Raw genomic sequence first — 12,864 nt, 5'->3', positions numbered from 1 at the left:
TCTGTATCAAATAAATAAATAAAATCTTAAAAAAAAATTTTTTTTTAAATACAAGGTGATTGATCACTAAGTTTCGTGAAGTTACCAAACCCTTCAATAATTTTGAAAATCTAATGAATAAAATAATAAAATCATTGTGCTCCTTACCTGGGCCATTCCAGCAGTGAAGGCAAAGAGGCTAAAAAGGCCTAAAGTCCATCCCAAAGATGAAGGAAGTTGTCTGTATCATACAGTGAATCCCAGACATCCCCAAAATATAGTGAAGAGAAAACCAGCCAAACCGGTAAGGATAGGTTTCTTTATCAGCACACTCAGGAGGAAAGCCAATGCTATCTGAAGGAAAGAAGAAGTGTTCCAATTGGTATATGTGTTCCCTTGAGAATCATTTTTAGCAATAGTAATCAATTTCTCACACTGTCAAAAACTTTCTCAAAACATAGAAAACAAGATACCAAATTAGTGACTATGCCAAACCAATATCCTGAAGAAATATCATCTACTCAGTTATCTGAGATGTGAAACAAATTAAGAGATATGTTTTGCCAATTCACCAAAGACAAGCCATATAGGAAAAAGAGCGTGAATATCACCATGAAGCCAACAATTACTACAATTTGGATAGATGTTATGATCAGAGCCATAAAAATGGACAGGATAAATATGAGGCCAGCATACATTAATCTCCAGGACAGCCTATGGTAGAAACAAGGTGTTACTTCAGAATGTCACACACAGGTAAATGTTTGGAGAGGCAATATGCAAAAGAGTTATGAGTACAAGTTCTGAAATATAATTTTTACAATTGTTGAATGAATTAAAAAATTCATATAATTACACATAATCTGATTCTTTCAGTCAAGTGACTAAATATGAAATGGAAATATAATAATTTTACCTTTAAACTCTCTTAGACTAAGTTCCTTTTGGTATAAAATTATTCTTAATGTTTAATTGAAATCTCTCTGATATAAGGAAAGCTCATTTTATTTTTTATCCTTATATGGCTTTTGACATTAACCGTTCAGGGTATTGTTTTTAGAAATTAAAGTACTACAGTGTAGCCAGAAAACACAAAACTAAAGGAAAGCAAAAGGTGTCCTGGGCGTTAACAGCTATATAACAGGGATACTGCATCACAGTGGTCAAAGCATGGTTATTTTTGAAAATTTGAGGACATAGATCAAAGATATGTTTAAACAAGAAAATGGTTCTCACTTTTAAAAACTGACCTTTCATGAACACAGTAATAAATTGTCAAGTTCCCTTTAAATTTACATAGGGTTTTCAGTTCAAGTGTAGAACTTTATACAGATAATGCATTTGAAATCCTTTTATATCATCTTGTGCAGTACATAAATTTGTACTATCACATGTAAACAGCATTTTCATGTATACAAACAGTAAGGTTAAATGATTATAGTTTTCCTAGTAAGGAGAGTCCTCAAAAAATTACAAACAGAACTACCAAATGATCTAGCAATTCTACTGCTGGGTACTTTTTTTTTTTTTAAGATTGTATTTATTTCTTTGAGAAAGAGCGAGTGCAAATGGGGAGGAGCAGAGGGGAAGGGAGAAAGAATTTGAGGTGGACTCTACACTGAGTGGGAAGCCCAACACAGGGCTTGAGCCCACGACCACTGTGAGATCATGACCTGAGCTGAAACCAAGAGTCAAATGCTTAACCAACTGTGCCACTCAGGTACGTCTCTACTTCTGGGTATTTATCTGAAAGAAATTAAAACTCTAACTCAAAAAGATATATGCACCCCCATGTTTATTGCATTATTTACAATAGCCAAGACAAGGAAGCAACTTAAGTGTCCATCAATGGATGAAAGGATAAAAAAAAAAAAAAAGTGATAGAGATATACACACAATGGAATATTATTCAGCCACAAAAAAGAAGGAAATCTTGCCATTTGGGCTAACAAGGATGGAACGTGAGGGCATTATGCTAAGTTAAAATAGACAAAGGTTAATACCATATAATCTCCCTTATCCACAGAATCTAAAACAAACAAACTCATACATACAGAGAACAGATTAGTGGTTGCCAGCGGTGGGGGTGCGGAGCAGGCGAAATGGGTGAAGGTGATTAAAAAGCACAAACAAGTTATAAAACAAATCATGGGAATGTAATGTGCAACACAGTGACTGTAGTTAATAATATTGTTTTGTCTTTTTTAAAGTTAAGAGAGTGGATCTTAAAAGTTCTCATCTCAATCTGCGTGGATGATAAATGTTAACTAGATTTATTGTGGTGATCATTTAACAATATAACAAATACTGGGGGCGCCTGGGTGGCACAGCGGTTAAGCGTCTGCCTTCGGCTCAGGGCGTGATCCCGGCGTTATGGGATCGAGCCCCACATCAGGCTCCTCCGCCATGAGCCTGCTTCTTCCTCTCCCACTCCCCCTGCTTGTGTTCCCTCTCTCTCTGGCTGCCTCTATCTCTATCTCTATCGAATAAATAAATAAAATCTTTAAAAAAAAAAAACAATATAACAAATACCGAATCCTTGCATTTTCCACCTGAAACTAGTATTATATATCAGTTATATCCCAATAAAAAAAAAAAGATCATAGTTTTCCTCTCCCATGCTCTCATTTTTCAATTTGTGGAATTTTAAAAGTCTTTTATAAAACTAAATACCTAACTATCTTATTCAATTAATTTTTTGAAGATAGGGTAAATCTTTCACATATGAAAACATCTACTCTTAATAATTCATTAATAATAATTTCTCAAAAGAGCTGGTCATAGATTGAAGTAAAGAGAGCATGAAATATGAAGATTAATTAAGGAGAAGTAAGAAAAATGGACAATATTATGTTCAACGAATTAATAAGGACATTAGATATATAAATTCCAATATATGAATGGAAGCATAAACCAAGTCAAATACAATTATTTTCTATCCTTTTGTCATTTATACATTGCTGGTGGCAATATAAAATGGTATATCTACTCTGGAAAACAGTTGAGCAGTTTCTTATAAAAATAAACCACCATACAACCCAGAAATTATACCATTGGGCATTTACCTCAGAGAAATGAAAACTTATGTTCATAAAAATACCTGGACATCAATGTTCACAGTAGCTTTAATTATAATACTCATAAACTGGAAACAACCCCTACCTCTTTCAAAGGTTAAACAACTAACCAAACAGAGATATTGCTACCATGGAATAGTTCTCAGCAATAAAAAGGAGCCAACAATTGATAAATACAAACTTGGATGAAGTGTCAAGGAAATTGTACTTAGTGGGAAAAAAAGCCCCAAAAGGTTGTGAACTATGTGATTCCATTTACGTAGCATTCTTGAAATGTCAAAATCATAAAAATGGTGAAGAGATTGGTGGTTAGCAGGGTTAGGGATGGGGGATAAGGAAGAGAGTTGAGTGTGGCTATAAAGATGGAACAATGGAACTGTTCTGTATCTTGACTATATCCATGTCCACAATGAGACTGTGACATCATGACAGTTTTGCAAGATGTTATCATTGGGGGAAACTGGGTAAAGGGTACATGCAATCTATTTCTTAAAACTGAGTCTGTATCTACCCAAAATAAAAAAAAATTTTTTTAAAGATTTTATGTATTTATTCGACAGAGACAGAGACAGCCAGCGAGAGAGGGAACACAAGCAGGGGGAGTGGGAGAGGAAGAAGTAGGCTCATAGCGGAAGAGCCTGATGTGGGGCTCGATCCCATCACGCCGGGATCATGCTCTGAGCCGAAGGCAGACGCTTAACCGCTGTGCCACCCAGGCGCCCCGAAAATAAAAATGTTTAATTTTAAAAATTTATAGTTACCTGAAGAACTAAGACTAAATGATGTTTTAAAAGAAGGTGTGGTCTGTACTGTGTCAGTATAGACTCAGTACACTATAAACAATTGGGGGGGTTGGGAGAGCATTTGGGAAAAAAGTCCTTTAACTGCTTTCAGTTATATTGAAGTAATACTATTAGTATTGTTAGATATATTATATGTATATTTCTGGATTAAAAAAATCAATAATTAGGGATATTCTAATTCTCAGATTAACTGTATCTCTCCTGGAGAACCAGAATTCTCAGGGCATAAGAAAAGAGATACAGTTGTAATATGGGAGAGAGCTCTGTAGTACATATAGAATATTTAAATTATAAATATCAGTGTGAATTCAGAAGGCATTTATCTTTAATATGTGTATGTTATTCTATATATAAAATGTAGAAAATATATCATGATTCTATCTCTGCTATTGAAAAAGGCTAGATATAATGACCAATCCAATAACAAAAAACATTTCCAGTATGCAATGCTCCTGAAATACTTTTTCTAACTAAAAGAAATCTTGCCACACAAAATAGCAAGGAATTTATTTTTGTCAAAAATCTACTTAGAATCTTGTCAAAAAGAACCGTCAGCTCCCTTTGACCAAAGATGAGACAATTTGAGTTTCAATGAGAATAATAATTACAATGGCTTGAAACCTATTAGACACGTTTAGATCCATGAGTTTATAATGGTATTTTAAATACCATGAAGAATGTTAGGTAAACAGTTAATTATCTAACAAAGGAAAAAGTTAAGCAAAAAATTCTGTTTTCAATCATTTGTTTTATCTGTTTTCCCATTCCACCGTCTTAAAAAAAATTTGCCCAATAGGAGCAAATCATAACTCATGTATATTTAAACCAAATTCTCTGAACTGTTAATATAATTATGGTTCATACAACTAAAATTGCTAGAAATTCATATAACAGAAATGTATAGTTGGAAAGATTACTATAAATAATTCTCATCATCTATTCACAATGTTTTATATAAGAAATTACTCTTGAAATCCTTTGAAAATTCTGCATTCTTTTTTTGTTGTTGTTGAAAGTTGAAAATTCTGCATTCTTGAGCCTTATTTGGGTTAAGTACATTATAGCAAAATTTGTGTGCAATCAGGAGGAAAGTGGAAAAGCATAAAATATACAAGAACTGCAGGGACTTTGTAAGAAATGTATCAGTTTCACCCCAATAACTGGGATGCCTGCCTGCATCTGGTAATGGTATTCTCTTTCAAGATAAATTGTCAAAGCCATACTTTTTTATGTGAATTATTTCATTTTAAAAATCTCTTTTCCTTGTATTTCAAGACACAGCATATGTAAATAAACACTCTCCCCAATAGCATGCAATATTAACTAATTTTTAAAATCTCCAGCCAATGTAAACCCTGCTAACTTGGACAGTTCTCTATCAGGAAAACTTCCGAGCTATGTTTTCGCTCAATTTGAGGCACTTAGCAAGTTGAATCCAAATGTAATGTTTATCTCAAAAACACTGAAGACAATATGGCAGGCATTTCTGTTGGCACATTTCACTAACAGCTTTTTCTATCAAGGGGAAAAATACCACCTTGTCACTAATTTCATTTTATTCATCTTTTTGAGTTATGTAGCACAGTGGCTAAAAGAAAGGAGTTTCTTAGGCAAAAATCTTAACTTTTCTGTGCTTGTTTTTTTTTTGTGAAATAACAGCACTATATACGGTGAGTGATCCCTGGAATAACATAAGTTCAATGTTTGCTATTATTACTCTCAAAGTCTATGGGGAAAGGGACAATAGATAAATGGAGAGAGAGAAAGAGAGATTCATTTTACTTTGTGCCTTGTGCCTTACAAGCAGCAGCACCGTGTAAGTATTTTAAAGATATTGTCTCATCTAAGGGTGCCTGGGTGGCGCAGTTTAAGCGTCTGCCTTTGGCTCAGGACTTGATCCCATCGAGCCCTACATCAGGCTCCTCCTCTAGGAGCCCGCTTCTTCCTCTCCCACTCTCCCTGCTTGTGTTCCCTCTCTCGCTGGCTGTCTCTGTCAAATAAATAAATAAAATCTTTTAAAAAAATAAATAAAATAAAAAATAAAGATATTGTCTCATCTAATCCTTAGTCTTACCCAAAGAACATCTTTATTGACTCACTGCATGAATTGGTTTTAATAACATTATGGTAAATTAGTTTACTGTTCAAATTTTCAATCCTTCTTCCCTGCTTCACTTCCATGAAGGGATAGAATTACCCATATATCACCGATCCTGGGCTTGTCTCTTCGACTTGCTCTGGCTTTATGGTGGGCAGAATGTACTTTTTTGCCCCTTGACTTTGGATTTGTTCACAGGACTTGCTTCAACCAATGGGATTTTTTTTTTAAGATTCTTTTTTATTTATTAATTTGACAGAGATAGAGACAGGCAGCGAGAGAGGGAACACAAGCAGGGGGAGTGGGAGAGGAAGAAGCAGGCTCCTAGCGGAGGAGCCTGATGTGGGGCTCTATCCCAGGATGCTGGGATCACACCCTGAGCCGAAGGCAGACGCTTAACGACTGCGCCACCCAGGTGCCCCTCAACCAATGGGATTTTATCAAATATGACTTGAGCGGGAGCTTGGAATGCCCAGTGCAGCAAGACTTGCTCTCATGCACTTCTGTGACTGAAGGAGAAGAATATGTCCAGCTATGCTGCTGACCCAAGGAGGATGAGAGCCATATGGGGCAGACTTGATGCAACCTGTAACTTGGATCCAAGCCCAGCCCAGCCCAGACTAGATCTGCCAGACTCCAGTCATGCCACGGACAAACGAGAAGGAATAAATGAGTGTTGTTTGAGGTTATTGGGTTTTGGGGTGGTGTTTTACGCAGCGTCTTTCTGATAATAGCTAACAGATACAAGCACCATATTTCTATTCTTCAACTCAGGGAAGCATAAGCACAATCCTTACTTCATTTCTACGGCCAGCATCTTAAAATGTAATATGGGTAAGCTAATTAAATTGAATGCATGCAAAAAAAAACCCCAAAAAACAAAAAACGAAACCCAACTCCTGAATGCACCTAATTTCTTTTATAACCTAATGGGTTTCTCTGTTTATTAATGTGTGATAGGCAAGAAAGTAACTTAACTCACCAGAATGCTGACTCTCACAGACCCATCACTGTCAGCAGTTTCTTAAACTATTTTCTTTCCTGAGTAACATTTAATGATGTGAAGTACACAAAAGAGGAGAAATAAGCCACACAAATAAAAGTAAACCATGTATTTATAATTTCTCCATTAGAAATGAAAGGCGGCATCCTCATATTGATTCTAATCACTGATATCAGTTTCTCCATCACAGAATAATTTGTTGTGACTTACATTGGGATGTAAAACAAATTCATTACATTAACTATAGAAAAATATATTGGAAAACTACATACATTTTGTTTCTTTTCATTTTCAGTACTTACATATTCCCATCATTTTAAAATATGGTGAAGTATTACTATCATCAGAATAGTCTTGATGAATTTTGGTATTAGTAATGTTGACATTACTTATAAGAGTCATTTAAAAAAATTGCTAGCTATCTATCATGCCCAGTGTGATGGGTGGTGGAGAGATAGAAGCGACCCACAGGAACACTCGTCACTCTCACGGAGCTTTACATTTCATGGTGGAGCAGAGAAGGAAGGCCAGACATCAAACAGCCCATTGCACAATCAATAGTTTGATTATAATTGAGCAACTACATTAAAGGAGAAGTAGAGGGTGTTCTGAGAACAAAAACGGGGAAGGCTTCCCCGAAGAAATGACATTCATTTTACAGTGATCTTACCTAAACAAAGCTTGGGCGGAGAGGGAAGTTGAGGATGGAGAAGAAAAATCTGAGCAGAGGAAACATCATTTGCAAAGGAAGGAAGGGGTATAGTGCATTGAAGGCACAGGAAGGAGGTCCTTAAAGCAAAACCGACAGGGGGAGAGGGAGGGAGGGAGAGAGATGAGGCTGGAGAAATGAACTACTCCCACAGTTCAGGCAAAAGATGGCAATGGCTTAGACTAGTGCTGGTGGCAGAGTTGAGAAGTATGTGGATTTCAGTTTAGGATTAACAGGGCTGGATGAGAGATTGGAAGAAATGGGTAAGGCGGAGGAAATTGTCTCAGCTAATTCCCCAGTTTCTAATGGGTCACCTTAGGTGGGTAGCCTTGGCATTCACTAAGATAGGAAAATTCTTAAAAGACTCAGCCACACAAAAAGAAAAATACACACATTCAGTTTTGGACATCTGATTAAAGTCGTTTAGGAAGCATCAAAGTAGAGATATTCGGCAAACAGATACATGGAACTAGAGCAGAGGTTAGTAAACTACAGTCCGTGGATGAAATCTGGTCCACCACCTGCCTTTTGAAATAAAGTTTTTATTGGAATGGAGCCATACTCATTTCTTTATGTACTGTCTATGGTTTCTTTCACGTTACAACAGCTGAGTTGAATAGGTACCATAAAAAAAGTTTGGCCCCCAGAGCCTACAATATTTATTACCTGGCCCCTCACAGAACAAGTTTGCTGGTTGCAAACTTCAACGAGTTGAAGTAGGGTTCTTAGAGTTATCAGCATGTAAACTGTAGTTAAAGTTATGGAAATAAATAACATTGTTTAGAGAAAGTATATAGGATGGGGAAAGATGCCTAGGTTAGAACCTTGTGGAACTACAGATTTAAAGAAGCACGAGTGTGAAGTTGGCTAAGTTGGCAAGAAGACTGAGAAGGAAAGGCTAGAAAAGTGCATGAAAATCAGGTGAAGGCTCTGTTATTTAGTTAAAAGATCAAGTAAGATAAGGAATGACATATGTCAGTTGTTGGGGAGCCTGGGTGGCTCAGATGGTTAAGCGTCTGCCTTCGGCTTAGGCCATGATCCTGGGGTCCTGGGATGGAGCCCCATGTCAGGGCTCCCAGCTCAACAGGGAGTCTGCTTCTCCTTCTCCCACTGCCCCTCCCCCTGCTTGTACTCTCTGTGTCTCCCTCTCTCTCAAATGAATAAAATCTTTAAAAAAAGAAAAAAAGAAAAATGTCAGTTGTTAATTGACATGGGAGTTGTTACCGACCTCAGAAAAAGCCATTTAGGTGGAGTGGTTGGGGACAGAAATCATTCTGAATTGAGTGGAGCCTAAGCGAAGGTTACCCTTTCAAGAAACTTAGCTGTTAAGAGAAGGGAGATAAAGTACTTGCCTGAGGAGGAAATAAGGAAAGGTCCTGATAATATGTGAAGAAATTCATACTTTTCAATTCCAAAGAGAAGAATCTAGTTGAAAGGAGGAAGCTGAAGAAAGAGGAGACAGAAGGGAAGATCCATTGTCCAACCTTTCCGATCATGTTGGAAGGAACAGGATCCAGCCTGTGAGTTGATGAAGGACATCAGACATGAGACAGAAGGAAAAGGATGGGTGTAGTGAGTAGTAGGTCTGTAGTTTAGCAGGGTTTGTGTTGGGAAGTGGGGATATTCCCGTCAGTTTCTTTTTTCTCTGAGAATAAGGGGCAGAGCATAATCCCCTAAGAGTATAGGGGCAAAGTAGAGGGAGAGGGAGAGACTGAAGATAGGAAGAAAGTATAGAAAATATAAAATAGATGACTTAAGTTAGGCACTTACTTCTATAATTGCAGCATTAATTGCAGTTTGAAAGGCCACAGACCCATTTTGCCAGTATCTTGTCACATAACAAAAAATTTTATCATCAGTATCCCAACAGTGTTCCTTAAGGAAGGAGAAAAACATGCCTGTCATTATGCAATGGAATCAATCAATGGAATTAAAACCTTAACTTTGGCTCTAAAGTGGAAATATCTACATGCCTGTTCAGAGCCCATGATTATACAATCTAGAGCATTTTTAAGACATTCTGAAAAACTGGAAGAAAGAAGCATATTATTGAATGGTGGCCAAAATAATTGGACTCATTCTATAGTAAAGACTGATCACTAAGTTGAGGAATAAAAACTGCACTACTTATTTTCTTGATTTTATTAACGTTTCTATCAGTCATTCCCAACTGGGGATTTGATAAAGTAGCAAAAAAGATTGAATCAGTTCTTATATAGTTACCTGTGTGTTCAGAGTCTTCTTCCACATTTGGGATTTCATGTCCCCAACTAAACTTCAGCTGATATGAAAAAGTGTCATCAAACACAATTCCCACAGTTTCATGACAGTTTTCTGAAAGTACCGTATCCATCATTTCTTTATCAACAATCCTCATGATTCTTCTTCCTGCCATGTATGAAATAAAATCAATAATCATATCAACTCATCACCAGAGAACACAAATCCAAGTTCCAATTGTTTAGGCTTATTGGTGTCACATACTATCCCTAAGTAAGTGTCTCTAAATTAGCTACTGAAAGTCTTTTCTATTGTTTTAGGCTCAATGTAAATACGTGAAGAGATATAAATGAGGTGTCTTTCAAAAACCATTTGCAGGGGCGCCTGGGTGGCTCAGTCAGTTTGAGCGTCCGACTCTTGGTTTCAGCTCAGGTGCATGATCTCAGGGTCGGGAGGTTAAGCCCCGCCGTGGGCCCTGTGCTCTGTGGGGAGTCTGCTTGAGATTCCGTCTCTCCCTCTGCCCCTCCCCCTGTTCTCTCTCTCTCTAAAGTAATTAAATAAATGAATAAATAAATCTTTAAAAAAAATTTGTAGCATTTTTTTAGTGTGATCCCATTTCAGTAAAGAAACTGCATCTGTGTGCCTATATACATATATGAATATATATGTGTATATATGCGATCAGGTGTATGTGTATGTACATATTATCCTAAAAAGATACACACAAATTTAAATGGGATGTATGGTAGGGAAGGAAGCTGTGGCTAGGATAAAAGCAAAAGCTCTCTCTTTTCCTTTTTCTTCAGTTCTTATTGCTTAGCTGTTGAGGGTGGCTATTACCCTGGTGATTAAAGTAATTAAAAAATTAAAAAGAAAAACTATTTAAAATAATCAGTGGAAATACTTGAGAATTCAGTGGTTTTTTTTTTCTTACCAAGAGCACTAATTTCTATCACATGAAAATACTATGCCAGTAGAAATAAATTGCATGAAAATAATCAGAGTACAAAAATCGCAAGTGAAGTTACAGTCCGCCTACAGGTTCTTTGGAGTCAAGAACACTCCTTAGAATTGAGCTCAAAACATTCATAATGGATGAGTTCATAATCTGCAGAAGTAATCCACCCAAAAAGTGGTTAATTGACCCATTACTAATAGAAACTTTGGAAACCTCTGAAGTCTAATTTATGAGCTCCTTTTTAAAGACTTTTTTATAATTTCATGTATTATGTTCTAAGATTTTTATTAATTTTGACGCAGTATTTAAATCTCAGGACAATGTCTACTATGAAGAAGGAAAAGGTATTTATTTTCATTGTGTAGCCACATTTTTCAAAAGTATTCATCCTTCCAAACATGGAATAAGGCTGTGACATTTTTATGAGGACAATGTTAATTTCACTGATTTTCTCTGGCAGTATACAAATACTGTCAAGGGCAAAACATGAGTATTTGGGCTGAACAGCATGAGTCAGACAAATGTAGAATGATACAACAGGAGAGGAGCTGTGATTAGAACAGGCTGGCATGGCAGGTGAATTGGGGGCTTACATTCAAAAAGGACAAACTCCAATGAGCCATGGGACTCCAAGGATGGAAAGCAGGAGAGAGCATGCACGGCTTCCCAAGTTAAAAAGAGATGTGGAAAATGATCAAATGGGGGAGGCATGGAGAACCAGATCAGGGTAGAATGAACACGTCAGTCAGAGCACATGGCCAGCATGGGTAAGGGAGATGGGCAGAAGTCAGGGATCAAGAAGCTGCTATGAAGAATCACAAAACAGAAGAAAGTGGTCAGGGAATAAAAGGCAAAATCATCTAGAATAGAGTTCAAACTTTTTTTTTTCCTATTCCAACCTTACTTTTTGGATTACACATCATACAATATAATGACCTACAGCAGCATAGATTTCAAGAATAAGAGGGGTATGTGATTTAAAAAGCCCCCAGTTAAGTCTCTATATCACTTCTCACCCACCTACCCTCACCTGTAGCCCCACATCAACCCCCTCCATGGCCTGTGGAATAAGGGAACTACCAAAACATAGGCTGAGCAAAAAAACTCAATTTGCAAATGAACGTCATTTAACATGTGCAGGTTGCATAATAATGCAACACTGGTGATTGGGCAATACACCTTTCATAAAGGAAGGCAAAGCCATCTTATCCATTATCCTCTGTGTCATGTTAGTGACTGGGGTATATGCCACCACCAGATCAGAGTCATTAAACTCATCCATGCATCCCAGGACATGAGGAGGCTGCTCAGGAAGATGGGTTGCTCTGAAGGGTTCCGAAAGACGCACAAATATAGCCCTAGAAGCAATGTTATTGTCCATTCCTCCGGCACACAAAAGAAAAATGGGCCAAGTTATAATGTGGTCCAGATATCAAGAAACATTCAAACACAATTTAAGACAGAGAGTATTGTCATCGAGCATTGAGCTTCATTTCTCTGATTTTTGCCTTCCCCAATTACTACCTATCCTTTAAAGAAAACACCATTTCAAAAACATACAACTTTGAGATAATATCAAATGCATCCATTGATCTTAACCCACTAATACAGCAACCCCAATAGTGAACCACTATTGAATGCATGCCCTCATCTGTAATGTAAGTACCTAGCATCACATCTGAGATGTTCCTGCCAAAAATGTCCAACCTGAAGTTAATCCTGTCTTTCAATCTAATTTTCTGTTCAAAGAAATGTAAGAAGGCGAAGGAATGAGTTAAATGACAGCATGAAGAAAGAATCATCACATAAATACAGACCGTGAATATTCAACAAGATATGAGATGGTCTCATTGGTTCTGGGCTTATCAAAACCAACTTTAAAAGAATTTTTCAGGGGCACCTGGTGGTGCAGCCAGTTAAGCTCCTGATTCTTGGTTTTGGCTCAAGTCGTGATCTCAGGGTTCTGAGATCAAGCCTCACTTGGGGCTCTGCACTTAGGACAGTCTGCTGGAGAGTC

At 37.2% G+C, this 12,864-nt stretch overlaps 1 protein-coding gene across 1 annotated transcript in view; it reads right to left on the bottom strand.

Moving 5' to 3' along the window:
* Window positions 1-12,864, bottom strand: part of LOC113265664 (ATP-binding cassette sub-family A member 10-like) — a 67,209-nt gene that overhangs the window by 42,400 nt on the left and 11,945 nt on the right. Inside the window, 5 exon segments of the mRNA XM_057318210.1 lie at window positions 148-333; window positions 552-693; window positions 6,940-7,165; window positions 9,436-9,567; window positions 9,893-10,057. Coding sequence (XP_057174193.1) covers window positions 148-333; window positions 552-693; window positions 6,940-7,165; window positions 9,436-9,567; window positions 9,893-10,057 — 851 coding nt within the window.

The sequence above is a fragment of the Ursus arctos genome, unplaced genomic scaffold (assembly GCF_023065955.2).
Source record: "Ursus arctos isolate Adak ecotype North America unplaced genomic scaffold, UrsArc2.0 scaffold_24, whole genome shotgun sequence".
NCBI classification, from domain to species: Eukaryota; Metazoa; Chordata; class Mammalia; order Carnivora; family Ursidae; genus Ursus; species Ursus arctos.
The sequence above is the reverse complement of the archived record's forward strand: the minus strand, read 5'-3'. Positions and strand labels throughout refer to the sequence as shown.